General features: G+C 35.6%; 1 protein-coding gene across 5 annotated transcripts in view; it reads left to right on the top strand.

Moving 5' to 3' along the window:
* Positions 1 to 23,770, top strand: part of LPGAT1 (lysophosphatidylglycerol acyltransferase 1) — a 96,409-nt gene extending 72,639 nt beyond the window's left edge. For 4 of the 5 annotated variants that reach the window (XM_031937328.1, XM_031937329.1, XM_031937327.1 and 1 more), the window contains 2 exons: positions 10,944 to 11,050; positions 17,948 to 23,770. In XM_031937328.1, coding sequence (XP_031793188.1) covers positions 10,944 to 11,050; positions 17,948 to 18,099 — 259 coding nt within the window. In that variant the 3' untranslated portion in view covers positions 18,100 to 23,770. Of the gene's footprint in view, positions 1 to 10,943; positions 11,051 to 13,140; positions 13,206 to 17,947 lie in introns of all 5 variants that reach the window. The other variant, XR_004229365.1, reaches the window with a different exon arrangement.
* The last annotated feature ends 3,828 nt before the right edge of the window (positions 23,771 to 27,598 follow it).

The raw sequence follows: 27,598 nt of genomic DNA, 5'->3' as shown, positions 1-27,598 counted from the left end.
ATTGGACAAGGCAGTTCAAAAAAGATTAATAGGAAATTGAAATCCATAAATAGGGAGGAAGAGTAAAGGAGTATTTATCTGGACTTGATGAGCTCAAGTTACCAGGATCATATGAACCCAAAGTACTTAAAAGAATTTGCAAGTGTAATTGCTAAGTTACTGTCATTGAAAGACTATTAAAAATAGGAGAGGAACTACAGGTTTTGAGATAAACAAATGTCCTGTTATTCACGAAATCAGACAGCGATTGCAAACTATGGACCAGTAAACGTGTCTTTAGCAAAATCCCAGTTCATGAATAAAGAACTGAAGCCAAAAGACATGAGTTCGTGTTACTTCTGGTATATGGTCAGTATAAGCCTGTCTGTGCTCCAGACAGCTTTGAGCTGTAAGGCAAAGAAGATACAACCTCCACAGCTCTGTTCCCTGTAACTAATATTAAAGTGATGCTTAGTGTAAATCTAGCAAAAGAAACTGTGATCACAGACAACTAGCACAGATTAATCAAGACATCCTGAAGCCAAGGTGGCAATTTGTTTTGTTTGACTATAGACCTTTTTTCCCCCAGTTTTTATTTTCAGGTTCAAATCTTTGCTACCATTCAGACCATCAATATATAAGTTAATGGGATAATCTTGGCAGCCAATTATGTTTTATTTATATATATTATGTTTAGTTCTTAGCATTGCATTTTAGGGAATAACAACAACAATGTAGTGTTCATATAACACTGAGATATAAGATGCTGTTATTATTCCCATTTTACAGCTGAGGAAACCGAGGCAAACAGAAGCTAAGTAACATTTTCAGAATCACATGGCTCATGATATTTCAGGAGGGGTTTGGGTTCAGATCGTCTTGACTCCATGTCTGACATTCTATTTACTGTGCCATCTACCCGTACTGATACATGTGAGAGGATCCGGAAGAGGGTATCTAGGATGGTGATGGGCCTTAATTTTGTGCCCCGTAATGATTTGGTCAAAAGAACTAGAAGGAAAATAACGTAAGCTTCTTATTCCAGGGAATTTACCTACTTTCCTCACTAAATTAAACTTCCTAAATAATTTATGCCAAGAAATTGACACCATTAAAAAGCCCTGCCAATTTTGTCTTTAAATTTTCTTGTAGCCAATAGATTTCCTTTAAGGAAAGAAAGTGCATAACTTTCCAGTTACCAGTTATAATATGTACCGTGTATAAGTATAATAATATGTCTGTCACCTAGAGAATACCTGCATCAATACAGAAAACCACTTGTGCCCATTCAGGATTATCAGGGCATTCTCTTTGAACTAAGTAGTCAGTTGGTAATCATTGAGCATCTATAAGAAGTTCAAAGGACTATGTCAAACACATATGGGAACAAATTCTGTATTTCTTTGGCTCTTCAGTGAAAAGCAAAATTTTCATCATCTACATATTTCATAATTACCTTATCAAGTCATTTGTTTTTAGAAACTTGACATTTGTATTACTCTTAAGCCTTCTTTAATCAATAACCTGCTTTTGAGTAGCCCTAAATGATTCTCAAACTTGTGCTTGGCAAAATGGGACAGGTATCATAACAAACCCAGTGTGAATTGATAGCTATTATTTCACTGTTATTTCATCCTAATTTTGCTTTTAGTCTGTGGGTAAGTAGGAATAATTTATTCTAGGCTAATTTTGAAAACCAGTGCTGCTTCACTTCATCTAGACTGAAATTACAGGCTTCCTCCAATATTTATTCCATTCTGTTAGGTCAGCTGTTTGGCTGAATTTATTGTGTAATTGTTTACATGGTAATTTTTTTTTAAATTGTAACTTTTTATTGACAGAACATATGCCTGGGTAATTTTTTAAAAACATTATCCCTTGCACTCACTTCTGTACCAACTTTTCCCTTCTCTCCCTTCACTCCCTCCGACCCAGATGGCAAGCAGTCTTATACATGTTAAATATGTTATAGTATATCCTAGATACAATATATGTGTGCAGAACCAAACAGTTCTCTTGTTGCACAGGAAGAATTGGATTCAGAAGGTAAAGATAACCTGGGAAGAAAAACAAAATGCATGGTAAATTCTAAGAATGATTCTCATTACTTTTATTCATTGTATGTAAACTTTCTTGAAACCAAAAAAAAAAAATTTCCTGGAGAAAGTTTTTTCAGTATTAGATGTATTGGTACATTTTTTTTTACTTCTTCCTATATTATGAGTTTGAACTTGCCAGAATCTTTTTTGCTTTTCTTAAAAATGTAAACTTTATATTATCTATTGCCTGAGATTTCTACCATTACAATAAAGTAAACTCACTTTAGTCTGTTAGAATTAATATTTTGTACTAATTTAACTTCCAAACCACATATTTTAAAAATTATGTATCCTTTGAAATTGATCAGAGTAGTCATATTACTGTACAACCCCAGTTAGAAAAAAATGGTTGCAAAATTTTAAGTGGAAAGCAAATTGGACTAGAGGATGAAGAGATTGAGATTTTGTGAATTATTTCATTTAATCCATTAAGGAAGTGTATACTCTATTCAGTGGATGTTAAATTGGAGATACAAAAATGAAATAAAAAGTACTCTGCCCTTAAGGAACTTATAATCTAATAGAGATAACATATGTAAAGAAATACAATTTAAGATAAGCTGTAGTAAGTGTAAGAATAAAATATTGTATATGAGAAAGATTTGTTGAAGTAACTGAGCATGTTCAGCCTGGAGGAAACGAATGAAAGGAGATATTAGAGTTGTGTTCAAATATTTGAAGGGCTGTTATGTGGAAGAGACATTCAGTCTGTCAGTAAGACATTTATTAAACATCTCCTAAGTACCAGGCACTGTATTAAACACGGACATTACAGGGATAGATAAAAGGCAGTCCCTGCTTTCAAGGAGCTCACAATCTAATGAGGCAAACAGCATGTAAACATGATTATGTACAAACAGGAAATATGCAGGATGAATTTGGAGATTACCAATACGGGGAAGGCTCTAGATTTAAGGAGTGTTAAGGAAAGGATTCTCTCCAGAAGGTAGAACTTGAGTTGGTAGAAGTTGAGTCCCTTAGGAGACGGAGCTAATGAAATAGCTAGGGAGACCAGTGTCACTGAGTCACAGGACAAGATGGGGGAAAAGTTAGGACCCAAGGCTAGAAGAGGAAGAAGGGGTGAAGTGGGAGTAGCTTTGAAAGCCAAACATTTGGTCCTAAAGGAACCCACTGAAGTTTTTTTGGATGGGGTTTGAAAGAAAAGATGGCCAGATCTGGCTTTAGGAAAATCACTTTGGCAGCAGAGCAGAGGAGAAACATTACAGAGGTAAAAATCAACAGGCCTTGGCAATGTATTGGATATTGGTGGGGGGTGAGGTGGTATAAAAGATTGAGTGGGCAGGAGGATGACACAACTGGGAAGATAGTGGTGTCCTGGACATTTATAGGGAAGCTTGGAAGAGGGGAGATTTTGAGGAAAAGATAATGAGATCAGTTTTGGAGTTTTAAATGTTTACAGGATATCCATTTTATTTTATTCTAGTTCTGGTACATTTGTTAGGAAAACACTATCTTTATTAAAACTCATACTATGTGTGTATACATGTACAATCATTTGACCTCTACAGCATCATACACAATACTCAAAATATGGTTTTATGGAGTCAGGATCAGTGTTTCCATGTTTTGTTTTCATTACTTATTTGATTTTTATTTCCAAATTCTTTTTCTCCCACCAGAACCTCCTTACCCACAGAAAAGGCAAGCTATATGATTTCAATTATACATGTAAAGTTATTCAAAACATTTCCATATTAACCATGTTGCAAAAAAAGCATGAAAAACAAAGTGAAAATTTTTTACTTTACTTATCACTTAGCATTTTTCAATATATGATGGGGGGGAGTGAGGTATAAGGAGACTGAAAGAGCAAGAAGGGGCTGAGTTGTGGATGTCTTTGAATGCCTAACAGGATATTTTATTTGATCCTGAAAGGAATCCAGTGAAGTCTTTTGAATGGGGATTGGAGGAAATTGTCTTGGATTGTGTTGTGATTAGACTATATTTTCATAATAGATCATCATTATAATATTGCCATTTATGTTTTTAACCTTTAACTCCCTCTCATACTAGAAAAGGCCACCAATATGTATTTATGTAAAATACTATGCCTATTTCCATTTATTAATTCTTTCTTTGGAGGTGGATAGCATCTTTCTTTGTAGATCCTCTGTAGTTGAGTTGACTGTATTAATCAGAACTGCTTAGTTATTCACAATTATTATTTAAACAGTATTGCTATTACTGTATACAGTGTTTCTTTTTGATTCTACTCATTTCACTTTTCAATTTTTCATTCAAATCTTTCCATGTTTTTCTAAAAATCAGCCTGCTTATCATTTCTTCCAGCCCGATGGTATTCCATCATAATCATATATCACAACTGTTTAGTTATTCCCCAGTTGATGAATATCCCCTCCATTTCCAGTTTTTTGTTACCACAAAGAGAGCTGTCATAAATATTTTAGAACATAAAGGATTTTTTCCCTAATCACCTTGGGAAACAGACCTAATAGTGATACTACTTAATTAAAGGGTATATATGGTTTCATAATTCATTAAGCATAATTCCAGATTTCTCTCTCAAATGGTTAGATTCCACCAACAATGTATTAGTGTCTCAATTTTTATTGTCTCAATTTTTTCCATATATCCGTCAACATTTGTCACTTTCCTCTTGTATCATGTTAGTGAATCTGATAGGTGGGAAATGATATTTCAAAGTTATTTTGTTTTCCTCTAATTAGTGATTTAGAGCATTTTTTCTTTTGACTACAAATAGCTTTGATTTCTTCATCCAAAAGCTGCCTATTCATATCCTTTGACAATTTATGAATTGGGGAATGACTCATATTCTTATAAATTTGACAAAAGTTCTTTATATATTTGAGATATAAGACCTTTATCCTAGAAACTATTAAAAAATTTCCTTAGTTTTATGCTTTCCTGCTAATCTTGGCTACAATGGTTTTATTTGTATAGAACTTTTAAAATTTAATATAATCAAATTATCTATTTAATCTCTCTTATGTTCTCTCTTATTTATTTATAAATTCTTCTCCTAACTATAAGTCTAATAGGTAATATGTTCCATGGTTTTTTAATATATTTATATTTCCCTTTATATCTTGGTCATGTATCCATTTTGACGTTATCTTGGCAAATTGTTTAAGATATTGATCTTTACCCAATTTCTGACACATTGGCTTTCCAGTTTTCCCAACAATTTTTACCAAATACTGAATTCTTAAACACAAGGTTACTGTAATCATTTATTATTGTGTAATGTTTACTCTCTTCCACTGGTCCACTTTTCTGTTTCTTAGCTAATATTACATAATTTAAAAAATTACTGCCTTATAATACACTTTAAGATCTGGTACTACCAGACCTTTTCCCTTTACTTTTTTTTCATTAATTCCTTTGATATTCTTGACTTTTGTTCTTCCAAATGAATTTTATTATTATCTTTTACTAGCTCAAAAAAAATTCTTTTGGTAATTTAATTGGGATGGCATTGAATAAGTAGATTAGTTTAAGCAAAATTGTCATTTTTGTTATATTGGCTCTGCTTACCCATGAGCAATTAATATTCTCCAGTTATTTAAATCTGACTTTATTTGTATAAAAGATGTCCTTATAATTATGTTCCTAGTGTTTTCATACAATTTTGAATAATAGTTCAGTAATTGAATCTTGCTTTTCCCTTGATGTTACTGGGAAAGCTTTAATATACCTACTATGGATAATACTTTCTCTTGATTTTAGATACTACTTGACATTTTAAGAAAAGACTCCATTTCTCTGGTTTTCAGTAGGAATGGGTTTAGTTATTTTATGAAAACCTTTTTCAGTGTTCATTGAGATAGGATTTCTGTTGTTTTTGTTGTTTATCAGAACCTCTATTACAAGAGCCTAAAGAGAAGAATGAAGATTAAGAAAAAGTCATGAGATTTGGCAATTAAGAGGTCACCAATAACTGTTGGAGAGAGGTCCAGTTGAATGACAAGACTGGAAACCAGACTAGAATTAGTAAAAGAATGAGAGGAAGGGAAGTAGATGCTTTCTCAAGGAGTTTTTAGGAGGCAAGATAGAGGATAGATGGATCAAGTGAGAATTTGAGCATGGTATAAACATGAGAATGTATGTGGGCAGCAGAGAAGCAGCCACTGGACAATAAAAGACCAAAAATAAGTGAAGAAGTAGGTGCAATAGAAGAGGTAGTCAGCTGGAGAAAAGAAGGAATGGGATGGTTTGTTTGGGGAGAGAGCTTTGCCTTGGCAAGGGCTGCCTCAAGGGGAGAGAGCTATGAAGGTGAAAATAGGGGCAAGAGGCAACTGGGTGATGAGTTGAGGAGGAGGGGGAAAGAGGGATGGGAAATGACCTCAATATTTTTCAGTTAAATAGAAGGCAAGGTTTTCAGCTGAGAGGGTTGGGAAACGGGGATCGTGGTTGGTTTGAGGAAGAATGAAAAGTTTTAGAAGAACCACTGTATTGAGGAAGGTAGTAAAGGGTGGTGTAAAAAATTGCCTTGCTACAGTGAGGGTCCAGGTTCAGATTGCCTAACATAAATTTGTAGTAAAGCCAGTTATTACAATATTATGTCCAGGAATACCAGGCACTGCAATAACCATGTTTTTTATATATTTTTGACGTTTACTAGATTCTTATGTATTTCTTTGAGCAATGTTTGAAAAACCAGCATAAAACCTAGTGGAATTCTCAGTCTTTCTTTTTAAAAAGATCTTGTCTATAAAGATTATGGTTTTAGAACTAGACATGATCTTAGATTCCATTGAATCTAACTTTTTTGTGGAATAGGGAAGGCATTTGGGGTTAAATAACATACTCAGGGTTACGTAGTAAACTTCTTCATTTAAAAGATAAGGAAACTGAGATTCAGAAGTTAACTGACTTGCCTATCATCACCTTTATTTGGGCCTCCAGGTCCAGCACTGTGATTGGTAGAATGGAAAGGAAGTTAACAGTTGCCAAGATTTCCACCCTTTTTTTTTTCAAGGGTAAGATAATTTTTAATGGCTATGACCTGCTGCTTAAGAAGGAATATAGGACCTCGCCAATGAATGTTATGCAGTACTTTTATACCCACTTGGAGATGTTCATGATTTCTAATTATTTCTCCACATCATATCCATTAAACTGTCATTGACATGTCATCATTTGTTTTCATTCATTATGTGACATACATATATAGTCACAATCAGCATAAAGATTGTTTCCTGATACTTTATATGTGTTGTAAGCTTATCATGTAGAGCTCTCTCCTGTTTTCTTCAGGCTGTTTTTCCCCCTCTGATTCTTTGAGTCAGTCTTCTCATTTTTCTTTTAGAATTAATTAACATATTTATTTTTAAATATTTAATATTTTTATTTTCCCCCTTAATATGCAAAACAACTTTTTACATTTATTTTTAAAACTTTGAGTTCCAGATTTGTCTATGATATTTCTGGGAATTTTCATTTTGGGATTTCTTTCACGAGGTGATCAGTGGATTCTTTAAATTTCTATTTTACCCTCTTGTTCTGGAATATCAGGACAATTTTCCTTGATAATTTCTTGAAAGATAATATCAAGGCTCTTTTTTGTTCATGCTTTTCAGGTAGACCAATAATTTTTAAATTATTTCTCCTGGTTCAATTTTCTGGGTCAGTTTTTTCCCAATAAAATATTTCACATTGTTTTCTATTTTTAAATTCTTTGTAAAAATTGTTTCTTGATTTCTCATATGCTTCCATTTGCACAATTTTAATTTTCAAGGAATTATTTTTTCCTCAGTGAGCTTTAGTACCTCCTTTCCCATTTGGCCAATTTTGTTTTTAAGGCTTTCTTCTCATTATTTTTTTTTGTATTTCATTTTATACCCCCTCTCAAATCTTTCCCTGATTTCTCCTCTGTCTCTTTATTTGATTTTCACAGTTCTTTTTGAGCTCTTCCAAGGCCTCAATCCAATACTTATTTTTCTTGGAGGCTTTGGAAGTAGGAGCTTTGGCTTTGTTATCTTTTTTTGAGTGAATATTTTTATCTTCCTTGTCACCAATAGTAACTTTTTGTGGTCAGAATCTTTTTCTGTTGTTTGCTTATTTTTAACTCTTTGTTAAAATTGGACTCTGGAGGATATGCACTGTCCCAAGCTTCAGGGGTTTGTGCAGCTATTTTCTTTATTTTTTTTTTTAATACACATTGCTTTATGAGTCATGTTGGGAGAGAAAAATCAGAATGGGTCAAAACCATGGGAGAGAGGGGAAAAAAGTGAACTTAGCATGTGTTGATCTGTATTCAGTTTTCATAGTTCTCTCTCTGGATGCAGATGACATTTTCCATCCAAAATTTATTGGGATTGCCATGGATCACTGAACCACTGGGAAGAACCAAGTCTTCCTTCCATACTTGATCATTTTGTGCAGCAGTTTTCACAGATCCTTGTAGGGATCGGACTACAAGCATTCTTTTCTGCCCTGGAACTGCTAGCTGTAAGATGTAGGGTGCTAAAACAACAGAATCCTACCTCGAGGCTCATAAAGCTGAGGCTTCTGAAAGTTGCTCCAAGGCCTGTTCCTGCCTTGCTGGTACCTGGGCAGAAGCTGGGGCCGAGGCCAGGTCTGGCACAGCCTGCGTGTGCCAGATTCCCACTCTAGTCCTGCTGACCTTTTAAGTTGTCTTGGGCTGGATAATGTTCCACTCCATTTTTTGGTGTGTTTCTTATGTTCTAAAATTTGTCAAGAGTCATTATTTAAAGGAATTTGGAAGGGTTTGGGGGAGAATTTGGCTAGTCCCTGGCTTTATTCTGCCATCTGGGCTTCATTCTCTTAAACTTCTCATTTCGTTATTGTTTCTATGTAGACCTGTTCTACCTTCCTGACACAATCCTTTGTGTTCATCCCTCTCAGTCTTATTTTACTATTCATTTATTTGGTAAAATTTGATGGGAAAGCTGGAAATCAGTCTGACAGAAATTGGACTTAGACTAATATCTTATATGATTTACCAAGATAAGGACATCAAGGGAGATATTACAAGAAAACTTGAAGAATATGGAAAATATTACCTATCAGATTTATAGATAGATGACCAATTTATTAATGAGCAAAAGATAATATTGTGAGATATAAAATGGATAATTTAAATTAAATTTAAAATAGTTTGTACAAATAACAAATATAGCCAAAATTAGAAGGAAAGCAGAAAACTGGGGGGTGGGGTGGGGGAATGATATACAGAGTTCCTCAGATAAAGGTCTCATATTTCAAATATATAAAGAACCTTATCAAATCCTAAAAGAATGTATCATTCCCCAAATTAATAATTGGTAGTAGTTTTCCAATGAAGAAATCAAAACAGTTTAGTCGTATGAAAAAATCTTCTAGATCATTATTGATTAGAAAAATGCAAATTAAAACAACCTTGAAGTAGCATTTTACACCTTACAGATTGACTATAATGATAGAAGGGGAAACTGACAAATGTTGGAACTGATGTTGAAAAGTTGACTTTAATTAATTGTTGGTGAATCTGTGAGCTGATCCAACCATTTTGGAGATAAATTTGGAATTAGGTCATTAAAGTACACATATCCTTTAGCCTAGCAATACCACTTTTAGGTCTATTTTCCAAGATGATTTAAAGTAAAAGGAAAAGAACCTATATATTCTAAAATATTTATAACAGCTCTCTTTGTGGTGGCAAAGAGCTAGAAATTGTAGAGTCCCATCTCAAAATTTGGGGGACTAGGAGGAAAAAAGTTGTATGTATTTGAAAGGAATAGCACATTGCACATACTAGATCTGCAATTTCAGATGCAGTCCTCTGTTGTTCTGTCCCACTTTGCTATGGAAATGCTTGTCTTATGAAGTTTAGAATAAGATGATTTTTTAAAATGAGCTCTTTGAACAGGGACCACATTTTTTACTTCCTTTGTATCAATTTCTCAGCCTCAAGCAGAGTGCTTAGCACATATAGGCACTTTGCAGATGTTTGCTAACTGATTTACTGACTTGGAATCTGGAGGTCCTGGCTTAAAGTACTGATACTTAATAATTATGTTGTCTGAGCCTTCATTTCCTCATCTGTCAAGGGGAGATAATAGTACCTTTGTAGTACCTAAATGATGTCATGTGTATAAACCTTGTAAAAATTGTTATGTAAATATCACTTGTTGTTATTATTCATTGTTCTTGTTTTTATCTTATATTTGGCAAGAGACTGGGGATAAGTCACTGTCTTGTTTTATTATCCTTTTTATATTTAATGTTCTGCAGATGATTCCATATATAGGTGGTAAAACATCTTTCTGTAATTGAATGAAACTTATTTAAATGTGCACATTTCTTCAGTTGGCTCACTGACATTATTTTTGGGAGAGTTCCAGCAGCAGATGAGGTTACAGGATACTGTTAATGAAATTATTTTTGTATTTTTGCTTGATTTTTATATTTTGAAAGTTTTTCACCCCATGTAGCTTTTGGAGACCACACGGGTATTTGGTATGGTAACTTATATTGAAAATATTATTCTTAAATTTTGTATATATTATTGTTAAATAAATTGTGGCAGTTGTGGGCAACAGTTCCATCTGTGATAATCATCTAGTTCTAGTATAATTGTTTATTCTTAGCAATTTTGTTATTAATCCTTATTATAAATGACCTTGCAAAAAGCTAACTTTTTGAAAATAGATATATCTGTCTTCAAATAGCCAATTGGATTCTATTCAAATATCTACTATTAATAAAATATTAAGAACATTTGTTTTGACTTGAAGTAGGCATAATAAATATAATAGTTTTGATGTCTCTGATTTGCAAAGGTATCAGAAGTATTGTGGGAAAATGGAATAATTTTGACATTTAAATTTGTATGGCTCTATATTTTGATATTTTGATTAGGATTTTTCCAATTAAAGATGTACCTTTGGAGAATGATGCCCTTGCTAATTGGCTCTATCAGCGATTCATTGAAAAGGAGGATCTCTTGTCACACTTTTATGAAACAGGTAAGCTTTTTTTTCCAGAAAATTTACATATGAAGTATATGTCCATTTTGCTCAAAGATGGTTATTAAGTAGATAATGATGCTTTGAAATCTTACACTCACTTCAGAATCCTTTATAATAATAGTCCATATGTGTCAATAATTGTGTTTATTTTTTTCTAAAATATTAACATCATTATCCACCTTAGTACTGATCACACACTTGAATACATCTGTTTACCATTGTATACCTAGATCTTTTGATAAGTAATAATTAGGACTGTCTTGCCAAAAGACTGACTCCTATAAAGTGACTACTCTTTGAATGTTTGTACATTTCTGTATACAAGCTGTTTGGTTGAAAAATGGTTTAGAGTATTTAGAATAGAAAAGATAAGCCCTGTAAGAAACAGATTGATAGTGAGCTAAAAGTTGCTTTATTAATTTTAACTAGTTTATGGAAAATAATGCATAAAGAGTTTGATATTCAAAAGCTTGTTTAAGAAGGTAAGTTGGTACTTACCAAAAAAAAAAAATCTTACCAAGGAACTTTTTTTCCTAAATCCTAAAAAAACAAAGACTTTACTAAGTCTTAAGTATCCTAAGAACTCTTTCCTAAGAAAGAGATATCAGGGATTTTATAATGATGCAGAAAGTCATACAACAATCCCATATGCTTCTCAAAGATAGTAATATTCTCCTTTCTTCTGGAAGAAGCAAAGGAAAAGTTTTCCAATACAAATAAGTGATAGAGGTTAGAGAAAAAATAACACTGAGTATGCAATGGGAGCACTAAGTGAAGGAAAGTTTGAAGTAGATTATTAAGGGCTTTTTATATATAGCTTCTCTGAGACCCGGAAGAAAATCTGAGTTGGTGAGTTTAAAGACAACTTGTGAGCTGTATAAAAGATTTTTTAATATCTGAAACATAGATAAAAAGTTTTAGTTAATTCAGAATATGAAAGTCAAGGCTAGACAAAACAGTGATAGAGAACAGTAGTAGTTGGGGTGGGATTTTAGTTTTATCTAAATGTTTATATTTCCTTTTAAATTTTTTTCTAAATTGAGTAGATATATTAAATGTAGTATTTTCATAGGAAAACATCATTGTATACTAACTTTTCAATTAGGGGAAAATGTAGTCAGTGATTCATATAATTGATAATTCAGGATACCACATTTAACCTGGGGGCAGCTATTCACATTAAAAACATGAAATATTGGAGTAGAGAGTGGGGTAAAATAGTCTTGATTTGTTCTTTCTTTGGATAACCATATTTTTCTTTCTCAATCGTATTGTTTGAAAGTATTCTCTCCCTAACCTCCTTGTTTTCCCCCAGCATAAGGCACTTTAAACAAGGTTATTATAAATCTAAGGCACAAATGACAAACCTGTTCTAGTTAACAAAGAAATCTAAGATCAAAGAGACTCTCTAGACATGTCATTAAAATGACAAGTCTTTGTGAGATTGCCTAAAACTATAGAATTAAAGTAACTTTTAGTTAGATGGACAAATGATTAAAAAAATTTATCTTTATCACTGATGACATCTGTAGTTAAGTGAATCTGTACAATGAAATTAATGAAACCTAATTTCTTAACATAGTTTCACTTCCTTGTTAATAAAGTAAAATAAAGAAATGTTTTCTAACATGCATAATTACATAGTACATTATTGGAATGAATTCATTCCTAATACAGAGCAAATTAAGTAGAAATGGAATTCACTTTCTTCATGTCTTAACTGCAGAAATACAATTAGGAATTTGAAGAACAGGACAAAAATGGTTAACAGGGAGCCATCATCCAAGAAAAGAAGAGAGATTTTTTAAAAATATACATGTTCTTCATAAGTTTTAAGTCATGAGAAAGAGAATAACTTTATCGTTGGATGTTGAAATAATAGATGAATTTAATTAATGAGCCATTTTCAATAATCTGTGAATGACCAGAAACACAGAAGCAGCACATCAGGATTACAGGGGGACAAGAGTTCTGGTTTTCAGAAAAGGGAAATGAATGGAGCCTACAAATTATAATTAGTATATTTCACCTTACTTCCTGGCCAAATTCTATATTTTATTATTAAAGGGATACTTGTGGTTTTTTAGACTAGGAAACAGGAGGTGGCTAGGTGGTTCAGTGGATGGAGTGCTGGGCCTGGATTCAGGAAAATGTGAGTTCAACATCGTCCTGACATGTACTAACTGCCTGATCTTAGAAGTCACTTAACCTCTGTTTAATCCACTGAAGAAAGAAATGCCAAACGCCGGCAGTAGCTTTGTTCAGAAAATTTTGGACAATTTTGGCCTGCTGCGGGCCCCACAGGGCCACACCACAGCCAAACGGTGCAGCGATAACAAAGAAACAGTGATCACCTAGAACTCCTGTGATCGCGTTGCAAACACGTCATGCAGATGCACCTCATTTTCTTTTTTCTTTTTCTTTTTTTTTTTTTTTGACAATTAGTAAACTAATAGATCAGGGGAATGCTAGAAATGTAATTTACCTAGATTTCAGCACAGAATATGACAGTCTTTCCTTCTGTTCTTATAGATAGGATGGGAATATGAAGTACATGAGAGTAATAATTAGGTGGATACTAACTGGAGAAATGACTAAACCCCAAAATTAGTAATTATGAGCTTAATGTCAGCTTCAAAGATCACCTCCAGCCATGCCCCAGGGTCCCAGGGTCCTACATTAGAAGAGAGCTGCACAGAGTAATTGGATGAGTCCGTTGTTCAGAGTAGCAGAGGTTAGATCATTTACAGGAAGGCCATATGTTAGCTAGGGTCACTCAGAGAAGGCAAGGACAGGGTGAGCACACCACAGAACAGCCCCTTGGCTCCATACTCGAGCCACAGCCCCAACTCAGCACCCATAGAGGCCTAAGCTTCTGGGGTTCTGGTCCTCAGGCCAGACTGCCAAGGTGGGGCACCCAGTCCCTCCCATGGCATTGTGTCAGGGGTGCTTTGGGATGGGGGTTTTATAAAAGGTACAAGAGGTCCCCAGCAGGTGAGGCTACATGGCAGGTGATGGATTTGAGCCAAAAAGTAGTTTCTAGAAAGGGGAGGGAGTCAGTGCTGGAAGAAAAGGTGGACCCAGAACCACAGACATCTTCTGGACTGTGACACAGTTTTCTTAATGACTTGGACAAAGTTTAGTATTTGTACTAATTAAATTTGTAAATGAAATAAAGCTATGAGAAATGGCTAAAATGTTGGATAAAAAAGAATCCAAAACCACCTTGACATGTTTGAAGGTTGGGTTAAATCTCATAATGTACAGTGGAATTACTTATTCTTTCCAAGACTCAGTTTTCCTTACCTTTAAAAATGAGCAAGTTAAACTATAAATGATGGAAAATTTTCAGCACTAAATCTATAATCTCTATAGAAAGAGAAGTATATTTAATATGACAAATATGAGGTCTCAAACCTGAATTTTTAAAAATCGGCTTAATAAGCACAAGGAAGCAAGGCAAGGCAGATAATTGTTCATCTTTTTTTTAGTGAGCTGTGCAGTCACAATACGAGGCAGAAATGTAATATATAGCAGAGAAAGGCGAGTGGGATTTTAGACTGCTTTAAAAGAGAGGCCTAGTGTCCAAAACAAGAGAGGTGATAATCCACTTTCATTCTCCCCTAATCTGACAATATTTTGAGTATTGTATTTAGTTGTGGACAATACCTTTCCCCCCCCCCAAAAAAAAAATGGTTCATGGAAAAGAAAACCTGGATCCTGCCCACAGGGATGATGATGAAGAGTTTCTAGGATCACTTGTCAGAGGAGACTTAGCAGAGCCATGCTATATAACTGAATCTTTAAAGAGCTCTCACAGGACAACAGGTTAATAACCTTGTTTTGCTTGACTCCATAAGGCAGTGGGTAGAAGCTGTAAAGAGGCAACTTCTGGTTTGATGAAAGAAAGACCTTTTTAACAAGTATAGCTTTTCAGAAGTAAGATGAGATTGCCTTGAGAGATGGAAGGGACTTGAGGTAAATGACATCTTCAGTTTCTTCCACCTCTATAAGTCTATGACTCTGTGAGATAATTGGTGTCAAAACAGCCCCAGTTATATAAGCTGCTCTTCTATAAGGAAATTTATGTGTCCCCCTTCCCCTGTGTAAATTGTGCTGATTTGTATTCCAATTCCTTAGTATGCTTTCCTGTCCCTTTCTGGAAGCTCTTTATATTTGTCCAGGTGCACAATGAAATTGTTTTGGTGGATAGCTATAAACAATCTGCCATGGGGAACTGGTCCTGTAAAGGAATAGTAGAATTCCTGCAAGTTAAGAACTAGGTTGGAAATAGGGAGTGGTATCATGTGATCTTGTGAAAGGAAAGAGCAAAAACCCAGAGGTTAAGTGGTGGAGAACAGACAGACCTTCACAAAACGGGTCAGTTCATTCAGTCAACTAGAGTATCCCAAAGAAAATAAGATGAGAGGGATCTTATTGCAGAAGGTTTGAAATGATTTCTATTGAGTTTAAACTTTATTTGAAAGACATTCAGGGGATATTAGTGGTAAGCATTAAATAAGTCAGAGAGCCACCTTTAGAACTGTCTGTTTATATAAATTTAACTTGCAAAAAAGGATATTAGATTAAAGGTTGGAAAACTGGTTAAAAGATTTCCGCAGTCCAAGAGAGAAGATAATAGGGATCTAAACTTAAGTGGTTATAATTTAAATGGAAAATAGCAAGTAGATCTAAGAGATTATAGAAATATGGAATTAGAGATGTAGTCAAAAGTGATATTGAAGGTTTGATCCTGAGTGACAATTGGAAGGTAACAGGAAATATATTTCTAAATTAGGTGTTTCCATAAACCAAAACTTAAGATTTTTAAAATTATTTCTGTACTGTATTTCTATATTCTTGAGTGAGCTTTTAGATATTTTGTCCCTATTTAGGAATGGGGCTTGGGTTTAAGAATGTTGAATTTCATAACATAATTTTATATATGGCATGAATACAGATTTAACATTTTCAATAAAAAAAAACAGAAATCAGAAACATTGGTAACAGACTCCATGGCATTGTCATATAGGTCACATTTACCTAAAAGGACAGATGAATCATAAGAGTTTTTAAAAAATCTTTTAACTTACTACAAGAACTGGGATTTTTAACTCATTGGCTATTCACACAATGGGGGGAAAACACCTTAGAATGCAATCTTCATAGTGTTATAAGGATATTTAAATCATGGTTTTGATTAACTTCCACTAAAAAAAAAAAAAAAAACTCTTTAAGATATGCTAAATTGTGATCTACATCGTATTTTTTTCCCATTTGTATGGCTAGTCTTTTCGGGGGATTCTTCACAAATTAATCAGAATATTCCATTAGCCTGAACATTCAATTCTTGCCTGAACCACTGGGGACCCAAAGATAAAATATATTCCTAATCACTTAAATATTATAGCTGTCATTGAGGAACCAAATACAGAAGAAAAATTAAAAGTTAAAGATCCCATGTGCTAATAGTAACATGAGTGTATTATTGTTACCGTAAGTCTCCTTGGTTTTAGCATGTGTGCAATGTTTTTGTTTTGGGTGTGTGGGTATACACATGCTTATAAATACATACATGTGTATGTGTATAGGGAATGAAGTAGGGAAGGGAAAGAGAAAGGAGACAGAGAGGAGGAGACAATGAAATTAACTTGTCATGGTACTTTTCCTCTGATAAATTAAAATTTGTTAATTAAACTGAAAAGGTCTGGGGCAGTGGGGGGGGGGGAAGGAGAGGAGAAAAGGAGGAAAGGTTGGGTCGGAAAGATATCAAAATCATAACCAGCTTTAAGGTTTTGCAAATCATTTTACACATGTTCTCTCACTTGGTCATCATGACAATTGTATGAGTTAGGTGCTGTTATTGTTCCCATTTTTATAGATGAAGACATTGACTGTATTGCAAGTTAAGTGACTTGCCCAAGATCACACAACCAGTAGTATGTCTGGGTCAAGATTCAAACTCAAGACCCTTGACTCCAAATTCCACATTTTATCTACTATGCCACATGGAAAAGTTAGAGTATTGCTCTGAGATAAAAATATTGCCTATTCAGTATTAATTTAAACAGTGTAGAAGTCTGTTCTTGGCACTTGTCCCAAGCAATGTAGCTACATTTCTGAAAATCATTTTTGGACTTACGATTCCTTGGGCTATTCTAATGGAAGATGGACACCAGAGACAAGATGGGTTGAAAAATGAAAACTAATGGGCAGCTAGTTGGTGTAGTGGATAGAGCACTAGCCCTGAAGTCAGGAAGACCTGGGTTCAAATCTGGTCTCAGACACTTAACACTTCCTGGTTGTGTGACCTTGGGTAAGTCACTTAACCCTCCCAATTGCTTTAGCAAAAAAAAAGGAAACTAAAATAGGTCTCTCTCTTTGTATATCCTATATGCAGAATTCTGGAGGCCTCTTTTGAGAATAAATTATAGAACTTAAAGATTTTGCTATAAATTTGTAACAATTAAGAGGTATTCCTAATGATTTACATTGCCCATTAAATTAATAACAAACATTAAACAGTGTTGAAAAAGGTAGAGTATAATAAACATGATGAAATAATGACAAGTGGTAGTGACTATTTCAGAAAATAAGCATATATTTTTTACCTGCTCCTCCTTCCCTTTAATTACAATTAAAGTATTTTCTACAGAATAGTATCTTATTTTGAAAGACAGTATATATAATTCCCTTATTTCTTGACAAAAATATTAGGTAAAATGTTATGGAAATAGTAGGATTGATTACTAAAGATAGCATCAAAATAATAAAAGATGCTTTACAATAAATTAATAGTTCTACCAATTTTTTTGGCCATAAGGATGGTAATGACTTTTTCTAGGAAATTTGCTACCACACAAATTGATTAACTTTTCTGCTTTATTCTTTTAGGAGCTTTTCCTCCCCTAATGGGCCAGAAGAAAGCCATTTCTAAAGAGATGACTCTCAACAACTTGTGGCTATTTTTCATACAGTCCTTAGCATTTTTATCTGGCTATATGTGGTACAACATTCTACGGTATTTTTATCATTGCCTATTCTAGGAGTTGAATGGGACCTATGGACACCATAAGAGTTTAGGCTTTTGCAAATGTGCATTATATTACATGTGCAAATGAGAATATACGCAAGTAAAGGAAATTGGATGGCCAGCTTAATTTTTATCCCACTTTGGGGAAATTTTAAAACTTTACTAAAAGTGAGGATCAGTAATATAATGACCTGCTAATGTATTTTAAGAACTTTCCATGTTTTTAAAAGGTATACCATACCACAAACATAACACAAACATGCTATTGGCAGAAGAGGAGGTTATGACATCATCCTGGAAGACTTAAGAGAAATTATATCACCACTGAATATACTTGGAAACTTTTAAGTTTAGAAAGCTTGATTTTCCTCTTATCCAGTAGTCTGTACTACCAGTGTTCTAGAGATCCCTTGTTTCCACTGATTGAAGTTATGTTGCCACTCACATTTCTGGGAGCATTTGGGGCCTCCTGCATAACTGTTTCTTGGTCATCAGTTTATATTTTAAGACAAAAATGAAAAAAAAAACCACCACCATTCCTAAACACCTAAGTGAAATGTAGTGTCAGAAATTCTCTGGAAAAACGAGTGCTCATTAGGCCTAATAGTACTAGGGTGTGTTTAAACAACAAGAGAGATTAGTCTCAGCTCTCTCGGCCTCTACTTTGTTGAGTTTATCTTCCACCATCATGTTTACACGTGCTATTGCTTTCCCATTTCCAAGGGAGGGAAAAAATGTCTTGTCATTTGGTTTCTGACGATACATTTCATGGATTAATTATCTCTTGCAAAATGCACTTTTAAGAGATTCTCATATACAGTGAAGGAAAAGTCTGTGGCTTGAGAGGGTTTGAATTTGTTACCAGCAGTGGGTTTCCTGAGAGGCCTTGCTACCTCCGGAGGTTTCCGTAGGTGCTGATGCTCTTCAACAAGGCTGCGCTTTGGGGACCGTACCATGGTGGATGTGGCAGAGAGCTCAGAAGCCTTTTGTTCAGAGGAATTTTTTTTCCCATTTTGATGTGCTACAGTAAATACATTTGGGGATGGTTAAAACACATAATGCCAAACAACTGTATATGTTCTGTTTAGGGAGAAAATAGACTAGTTAGTTGATTAGAAAACTAATAATAGCTAGAGCCAGACAATGGCTTAAAAATGATACGAAATTATTCAGTCTCCTGTGACGAGATACAAACATAGCCTTCTAGATCTCTGTACAAACAGCACTATTTTCACCATATCAAAAGTAGTTGCTAGTCTCAGGAGAAGGAAGGTTAACTAGGAGGCAAACTATTGCAAATGCAGCCTCTTTTCTTCCAAAAGCTTTTAAAGTAGTCCAGTTCTTATTGATTCCTAGAAAATCTAGTTCTTGTCATCCTGTTTGTGTGATTTACCTCGTGATAGAACCAAATTCTTTCTACAAAGGAGCTACATCGGTACATAGTTTAAATGCCAGATGTTGAGCTACTGGGTGTTTGTGGTTTGGAATTGTAAAATTATTAAGATCCAAGTAAGTCAGTTGTAGTGTTCTGTGCTGTTGGCAACATAGATTGCCCTGTTGCCTCTTAATCACACAAATACCAGTTTTGATAGGTAGTCTATAAGATAAAAATAAAACTAAATGTTTTCCATTTAAAGTAAACCAAAAAATAGAAAGATGTGAATTTCCCCTCAGTTGTGTGGGAAAAGTTAGTTAACACCAAATATAAGCCCACAATAGCTTCATCTTTTAAGGTAACTCAGTGCATATGTAACAAAGAACATAACGCAGTAACTGAAATACCTCATTGACTGGAAATACTGCTATTGGTAAAATACAGAAATGTTGGTGTACTTAGTTTGAGAAATACTCATTATAAGATGAAATATTGAAACTCAGCTTTTTTATTGAGTGCCCATACACACAGTGATAGTACACACACATACAACCCAGCTCACCCTAGGGGCACTTAAGGAAAAGAAGAGAAAGTAAATTGTTTGTGCCCCTTCATTTGCAAACCCCTATTCTGTTGGTTTCTTCCTCCATAGTAATGTAGTTGTGAGTATTTTTTAAAAAATCCTTTATTCTGACGTTCACAGTTGAAAAAGAAAAAGTGTTCTATAAAGGGACAGTTAAACTCTTTAAATGATTGCATTCGTCTGAAGAAGCTCCATCCTGGAATATAATACTTTTCCACAGTAATGGGTGGTCAAACAAGACAAATGACTATGCCAGTTACTTACACGGTGGGTATGGGCAGCGTATAGGTGGGTACACAGTTGACCCAATAATTTCTTAAATTATTTTAAAGCATATCTTCTGTTTGTAAAACATGTTTGTTTCAGAGCACTGATAGTAGTTTCCTTCTCGTGAGTAGTGTTCTCCTAGCTGCACTAAAGAATGTGAAAGGAGAATCAGTGTTCCTTCCTCTATGGTAATCAGGGTGTTTTCTCTTGTTGTTGTTGTTGTTGTTGTTTTAAAAAACCAAACTGAATAAAACCTTCCAGTTTGCAGTGTAGTTTTTGTGTTGAAAGGGAAGGAAATTCAAAGGACTCACATTTTTATCAAGACAAAGCATTATAAATCTTATAGGAAATAGTCTGCTAGCTAGCAGAAGTTGTTTGGCGCTCACCAGTCTAAGTTACCCTGCGGAGCGTCGCCGCCTCTGCACTTGCAGTTCATTTGTCCTACCTAGTACAACCTCAGCAGAGATGAGCGGGTACTGCTAGAAATCCGACAGTCCTGAGCGTCGCTTTCTTCTTGGTAGGACCAGTAACTTGGTTTCAGTGACTACAAAAGTGATCTAAATACACCAGTTGACTGTCACTTTTAGAATCAGTTGGTGGTTTAGGTGCATTGCTGTGGAGAAACCCATTATCCAAGGGAGGCTTGAGGGTAAATTGAAGAAAGTAATAAAGGTTTAAAGGGGAAACAGGTTACCTACGACACGTAGTTATGAGTTTCTAGACAATAGGTCTTTTTTTAAAGGTAGTTTGTGTGTTCAAGTCTATATGATTGGGTAGTTTCTTCATTACAGCCAAACCTTGTTTATTATCTGGATAAATGATAAATGAAATTCACAGATAATCCAAAAATGTACTATATCTATTAGTTTCGGTCTCCTCTCTAGTCAAACCTTTAATGTTACAAGAACAAACGTGACTGATTTGATTTATAGCTTCCCTGGTCTTGTATTTGTGAATGTGCTACTGAGCAGTTAAATGAACAATGGCAACCATAAGAGGAGAAACAACAAGCATAAATAATCCACACACTGATTAATCAGTTCCTGAATAACCAAGAGTTGGCTGTAAAACTGTTCTCAAACTGTTTTATTAAATTGAAATCTTAAATCAGCAAATGTAAACTTCTGCGGTACATCATTCTATTGTTAATGCCTTTGAAATTTGTTTTATGAATGTTCATTCTGCCCCTTTGTGGATTTGTCTAAGTAATTTTCTTTTTTGACAATCACTTCACTAAATACTTGTCTGTAATATTTAAACTTGGTTATAATAAATAATCTTCAATCATGATAAATAGGAGTTGGATTTGTGTTGATATTTAAGAAAATATTTGCACTGCTAAATAGGAAGATTTAATTGTTTTCTTTTATTTCCTTTTTCTTAAATGAAAATGAAATGTACTTTACCATGATGGTAGTATTCAGCTCTAGTTCAGGTAGAGCAAAAAGTAAAAATAATCTGTTTTCTTGCCATGCAGTGCTGTGAACCTTACCTCTGTTAAAATGAAAGGAAAAGTCAAGTACTGGGCGTGGCCCCACAGGTACATTAGTTCAGTTTATATGTGCGTAAAGCAGAATGTGCTTGGGACCAAAACCACCTAAGTGAGGGATATCTAAATCACAAAGAAGCCTGGGAGTCCTTTGGAGCAGGTGTTGGTTGGTACTTAACTTCAACCATTTTGCAACACTCCCCAACAAGTAAGATCTGGGCCCTGGAAATAAACTGAGGGTGCTAGACTGTCAGGGGAAGGTGATTGGAGCCATATGAATGATAACAATACGGATTTTTTTTTTTTTTGGTAAAATTACATGTTTATGGATTTTTACATTTAGTGTTTTTTAAAAACAGTTTAAAGAGCAAAATAAAACTTGTATTCTAGTTGCAAAGTATGCACACATGTTTTGAATGGCTTTATTTTTATTGTGTAAAACTGTTGAACACATAACTGATGCACAGATTCTTTACATGTTAAGGAGTCTATGCATTTGACAATAACTTCTGTTTTACAATTGGGTAATGAAACAGTTATACATTGAACCACTGTTGTATTAAAAGACATTGCTTTTAAGGTTGTTATTACAAAATTGTGTTTATTTTATAAAATGGATTTTAGTTTTCCTAATGCCATATTGTTTACTTTAGCCTGTTTCACCTTTCCCTTTTTTCTTGGTGTGTTATTTGCATGTTGTTCTGTATGATAAGAATGAATGTAAGGCTGTTGTGACTAATTAACTTTTGTAAAGGGCTGGTCACATGTGGATCTGTTTTATTAATACATTTTAAATGATTTTAGTATCCAGATCACCTTTTCAGAAATTTGGTGTTAATACCAAAAAAAAATCACATAAAAAAACACAAAACAACAAAAAAAAAAACTTTTCTCAACAGAAATTAATAGCTGGCTCTATTTTTTTTTAACTGTGCAAGAAAATAAAATTGATTTTCAAGATAAAGTGCTTCTAATTCTTCTTAGTTGAATGGGGTATTTTGGTGTTGTGTGGGTTTTGTTTCTGGGGGTTTGGGGAGATTGCTACTTTTTGCATTGGGATTTAGAGGAAAGTTCGTAATGAAAAAATGTAAATTGATTGCCCCCAGCAGCCTGAATTAGATCAAATGGCAAAATATTAACTCTTGATTTGAAAAGCCCGTTTTTTAATTTTGTTCTTGGCCTCTTTAACTCTTGGTAGTGTCTTATATTTCTCACATTTGCTCCATCCAGAGCTCTCAGGAAAATGGATACTTGTCACAAAAATTCCTCTTTCTAGGCAAGGGGCTTTTAAAAGTTGAGAACACTAATGTCAGAGTAATATTGCATGTTCTTATGATTTAGAAAAATGAAACTCAGAGCTATTCCTGAAGAGCTTTATTAGCCACTATTCTCAGTTTACTCTTCTACTTTCAAATTCCTTCATCAAAGCCAAGTAAATTCATAAATGTGTATCTCAGATTGGTTGGAACACTTGAAGGATCTATCAGATTTGTTGGTTACAGGCAATAAGTCTGAACCCATTGAAAACTCAAGCGGACTAGAGTGTGTTGCACAATCTACCCAATGAGTGTAATGTTCAGTTCAGTCTACCTCTTCTTTTGGGTCAGGATTTAGGTCATTATTGGGGGGGAGGGGGAATGGATTTTTGTCTTATGTAGATGTTTCTGTGAAAGGTGAAGAACAATTGGAGGAAGGAGCCTGAAAGCGAATTCTAAAGCATGAAGAGATCTGTTGCTGACCAGCCCTGTTCCTCATGAGTTTTGGGGAAAAAAGCCATTGTTTTTAATTCCCGCCTAAATATGAATATGATTGTTTTACAAATGTTTGTTCCTGCTGAAAAAAAAATGTATTTTTAAAAGGAAAAAAATCCTTCTTTTGGCTATAAGATAAAGTCAGCTGTATGACCAGGTGTGACCATATCATAACATGCTGATATATAATATAAATCAATAAATTTTTACCTCTCAGGATGTTGACTAATCTTCTTTGTCATCTTAGTACTTGTTTTAGACCAGAGGCAAGGGGACACGCCACCAGTTGTTTACAGTACAAGCAAGGCCACCCAAATAATGTGTGTGTGTGTGTGTGTGTGTGTGTGTACACATGCATATATGTATACATAATATGCATATGTGAAATACACAGATGTGCATGGTGTTCAGCATAAGGCCAAACATTTTTTTATCCTCAGAAAGGCTGAGTAGCCAGAGTGTTTTTGTTGTTTGGATTATTAAATCATTCAGTTGTGTCTGACTCCTTGTGAGCTTGCGGAGTTGTCCATGGGATTTTCTTGGCAAAGATGAGTGGCTTGTCATTTTTTCTCCTGTGTATTCCCATTTTACAGATGAGGAATGGAGGTGTCTTGCTCAGGATCACATAGTATATAACTCTCACTTTGAATATAGATCTTAGACTCAAGGCCCACTGCTCCATCTACTGCACCAGTTGGTTACCCTCTCTCTTGATCAGAAGGACTTGGGCCTATCCCTTTCATCCCCCACTGAGAGCAGTGAATCTTCTGTATGTCATACGGTCCATACCCAAATGGTTATTCATTGACATAAGTATTAAATTAGTTCCTTCTACCTGTTCACCAATGAGCAAACCCTCAGAAAAGCTAAAGAAATATATTTTTCTGAAATACAAATGATGATATAGCCAGTCTCTAAATATTAAACCTTCTGGATTTCCAAATGAATTTGTTTTAAAAGAGCAACACTAAAGTTTGTCTAGTAGGTATTATTCCTAGAAGCCTTGGTATACTTAAAGCACTAGCCCACAAGGTCTCAAGTTCTTTCAGTGGGCCTGATCCCATGCTAAATGGGCATACAAATACAAAAGTCACAGCAGGTAGTTTATATTCTAACAAAGGGAGACCACAAAAAGGGCTGCCAAGTAAAGGTGTTTGGGCCTGGGAAATCGCTGGAGTCGGGAGTATAACGGGTGGTCAGTTGACTCCCATTTTACAGAGTAGTCGAATTGATTTGATCACAGTTCCCTGAGCACTGGGTGGAAGGCGGCAGAGCACGTGGCAGGCCCAGGGCTGTTGAAAGGACACGCTGCAGTCCAGAGCTCCTGGGTGAGATGTCAGAGGGGAGCAAAGATGGGTTTGCCCTTTAAGCTCAGAGCAAGAGCCGAACAGAAGAAAAGTGCCCAGGAAGGAGCAGGGTGCTGCAAGGATGCCTCTGTGAGGGGCTGGGCTTGAAGTCAGACCGCCGGGGTGGGAGTCCTGGGTTTGAATTTTACAGCTGTACAACCGTCAGCGCATCCCCTGGAGCCTTGGTAAAATGAGGCAGCTTGTGCCCATCATGGGGTTTGTGTGAGGAAAATGAAAGTAAAGCCATGGACCGAGGGAAACCCTTAGAAGGAACCTGCCCTGAGGGTAAACCAGAGAGGAAAATGTGGTAGGAATGACTAAAAAAGGATTAATACAGATTTTGCTGCCTGCTAAGTGCAAGGACTTGTACATTGGAAAGGACATTGCAGTCCAACTTTGCTCCTGGCGACGCTGGCAGCAGCCCACCTTGTGGTTGAGAGCTTCCAGTGACCTCGAGCTCACAATAGTCATACTGTGTTGGGTGCTAGGAATAGAGAGAGAAGCCTGAGCTCCCTTCTGACCCGCAGACTCTGCTCCACCTGCCCAGGGCACATCCATAGAATTAGGTCCATAATAGACACCTTGGATTCAGTGTATCCAAAAATGGTCACTTTCCCCCCCTCCAACCTTCCCTTCTTCCTAACTTTGTTATTACTATGGAGGGCACTTCAGTCTCCCGCACTGGACACGGAGGAGCCATCCTAATCTCACCCCTCACCTCATAGCCTGTATCCATAACCCTGCTGATGTTCCCTCTGTAGCATCTCTCTGAATTTGTCACCCGTAGTTCGAGTATCATCATCAGAACACCTGGACTGTTACAACAACAATCCTGTTCTGCTGATTGGCGTTCCTATTTCAAGTCTCTCCCTCCTCCAGTCCGTCCTCCTTTCAAAAGCTGGCAGATCGTTCTTCCTAAAGTGCCTGTCACACACCCCAGTGCAACTCGGATGGCTTCCTACTGGCTCCAGGATTCCTTTAACTTAAAGCTCCCCATCCCCTAGCTGCTGGCTTCCTTTCCTTCCCCCTCAGGGCTGCCCAGCTCTGAAGGAACACCAGCCACCCGGCAGTTTATCTCGGGACTCCAAGCATCTTCACTACAAATCAGGGTTTGATTTTTTATCCTATTAGTAACACATTAAAGTTTAAGGTATATCCTGTTCCAAGGGGTAGCGCTAGGGAAGAAATTCATTTCAGATTTTGAAGTACCCCCATCCCTGAAAGTATGGAGATGGGAGATAGACCAGTATACCTGTAGCAGAGTAGGGAACGGGGAGGAGTAAGCCGGAATAAAGCCACAAACTGGCCACAACTCTAAAATGCCACCGGGGTTTATGGTTGATCCTAGATGTAATAAAGAACTACTAGAGTTTAGTAAGTAGGAGACTGACATTGTCAAATCTCTGCTTAGACAATTCTAGCTGTTAAAAAGTCATTGATGGTTAAAACTGCCATTTTTTATCTTTGTATTCCCCACAATTGACTTCCTCAAGTACTTAATAAATGCTGTTTTGAATAGAACTGAAATTCACTTCAACTCATTGGTCCTAGTTTTCTCCTCTAGAATAGTACTCAAGTCTCATTTGAAAATGACTATGCTATCTTTTTCCCTTTTACCCAAAATCTTATTTTCTCTGGGTTAAATAACCCCAGTTCCCTAAATAACTCCTTGTGTTTCTTAAATCAGATGATTTTCAACATTTGCTTCTCCACTGCCACTGTTTCTTCACATTAACCTATTGGGTATTCAGTGGTTTGTTTCAGTCATGTTTAACTGTTCATGACCCCATTTGGGGTTTTCTTGACAAAGGTACTGGAGGGCTTTGCCATTTCCTTCTGCTCATTTTACAGATGAGGAAACTAAGGCAAACGGGGTAAGTGATTTGTCCAGAGGCACACAGCTAGGAAGATGAATCTTCCTGACTCCAGGCCCAGTGTTCTATCCAGTTGTCATTTTAAATATTAGTTGAATCAAATTAAATCAAGTAAAATCAAATCAAATCCAGAGCCTCTAGGGTCTGACCATAGCCATCGTGACCATAGTTGTTGATCATAATCAATAAGTTTCTTTATCACCTCTAAGAACACTTGATGAGGCACACTAACTGAAACCCTTGAAAAGCGTAGTTATCAAATTCCCAAGTGAAGTGATTCATGGTTGACTTGGGTCCCTTTTGAACACTCAATGTCTGCCAAAGCCCCTCTCTGCCCCAAGCACAGCAGCAAAGGCAGGGCTCCGGCCGAGTATGGGTCTGACTGTTCTGATCTCCCTAGTTAAAATCTAGCAGATAGTATCTTCAAAGCATTCAGAGCTTGCCAGCAGTTTAGCTCACATTTCACTATAAACCTTAGTATAATAAACATTCTCTAAGCAGAAGATAAGAGGAAAATACGGTGTTTATTCCACTCTTTAGTCAGCCAATATTCATATATTAAGTGCCTATTTTGTACACCAAGTCTAGTTCACAGGGAGACAAAGACACTGGTACAAGGCAGTCCCTGCTGTCAAGAAACTCTCAGTCTAATGAGAGAAGAAAACTGCTATGTATCAATAAGTTAGATATATACAAAATAAACTAGAGATAATAGAGGGAAGGGAGTAGCATTAAGAGGAATTGGAAGAGACAAGCCTTTGGGCTGGGTCTTAATAGTAACCATTTTATATTCTTTAAAGATCTCAACAAATTGGCCTGAACTGAAG

Source organism: Sarcophilus harrisii, chromosome 4, assembly GCF_902635505.1.
Source record: "Sarcophilus harrisii chromosome 4, mSarHar1.11, whole genome shotgun sequence".
NCBI lineage: Eukaryota > Metazoa > Chordata > Mammalia > Dasyuromorphia > Dasyuridae > Sarcophilus > Sarcophilus harrisii.
The sequence above is the reverse complement of the archived record's forward strand: the minus strand, read 5'-3'. Positions and strand labels throughout refer to the sequence as shown.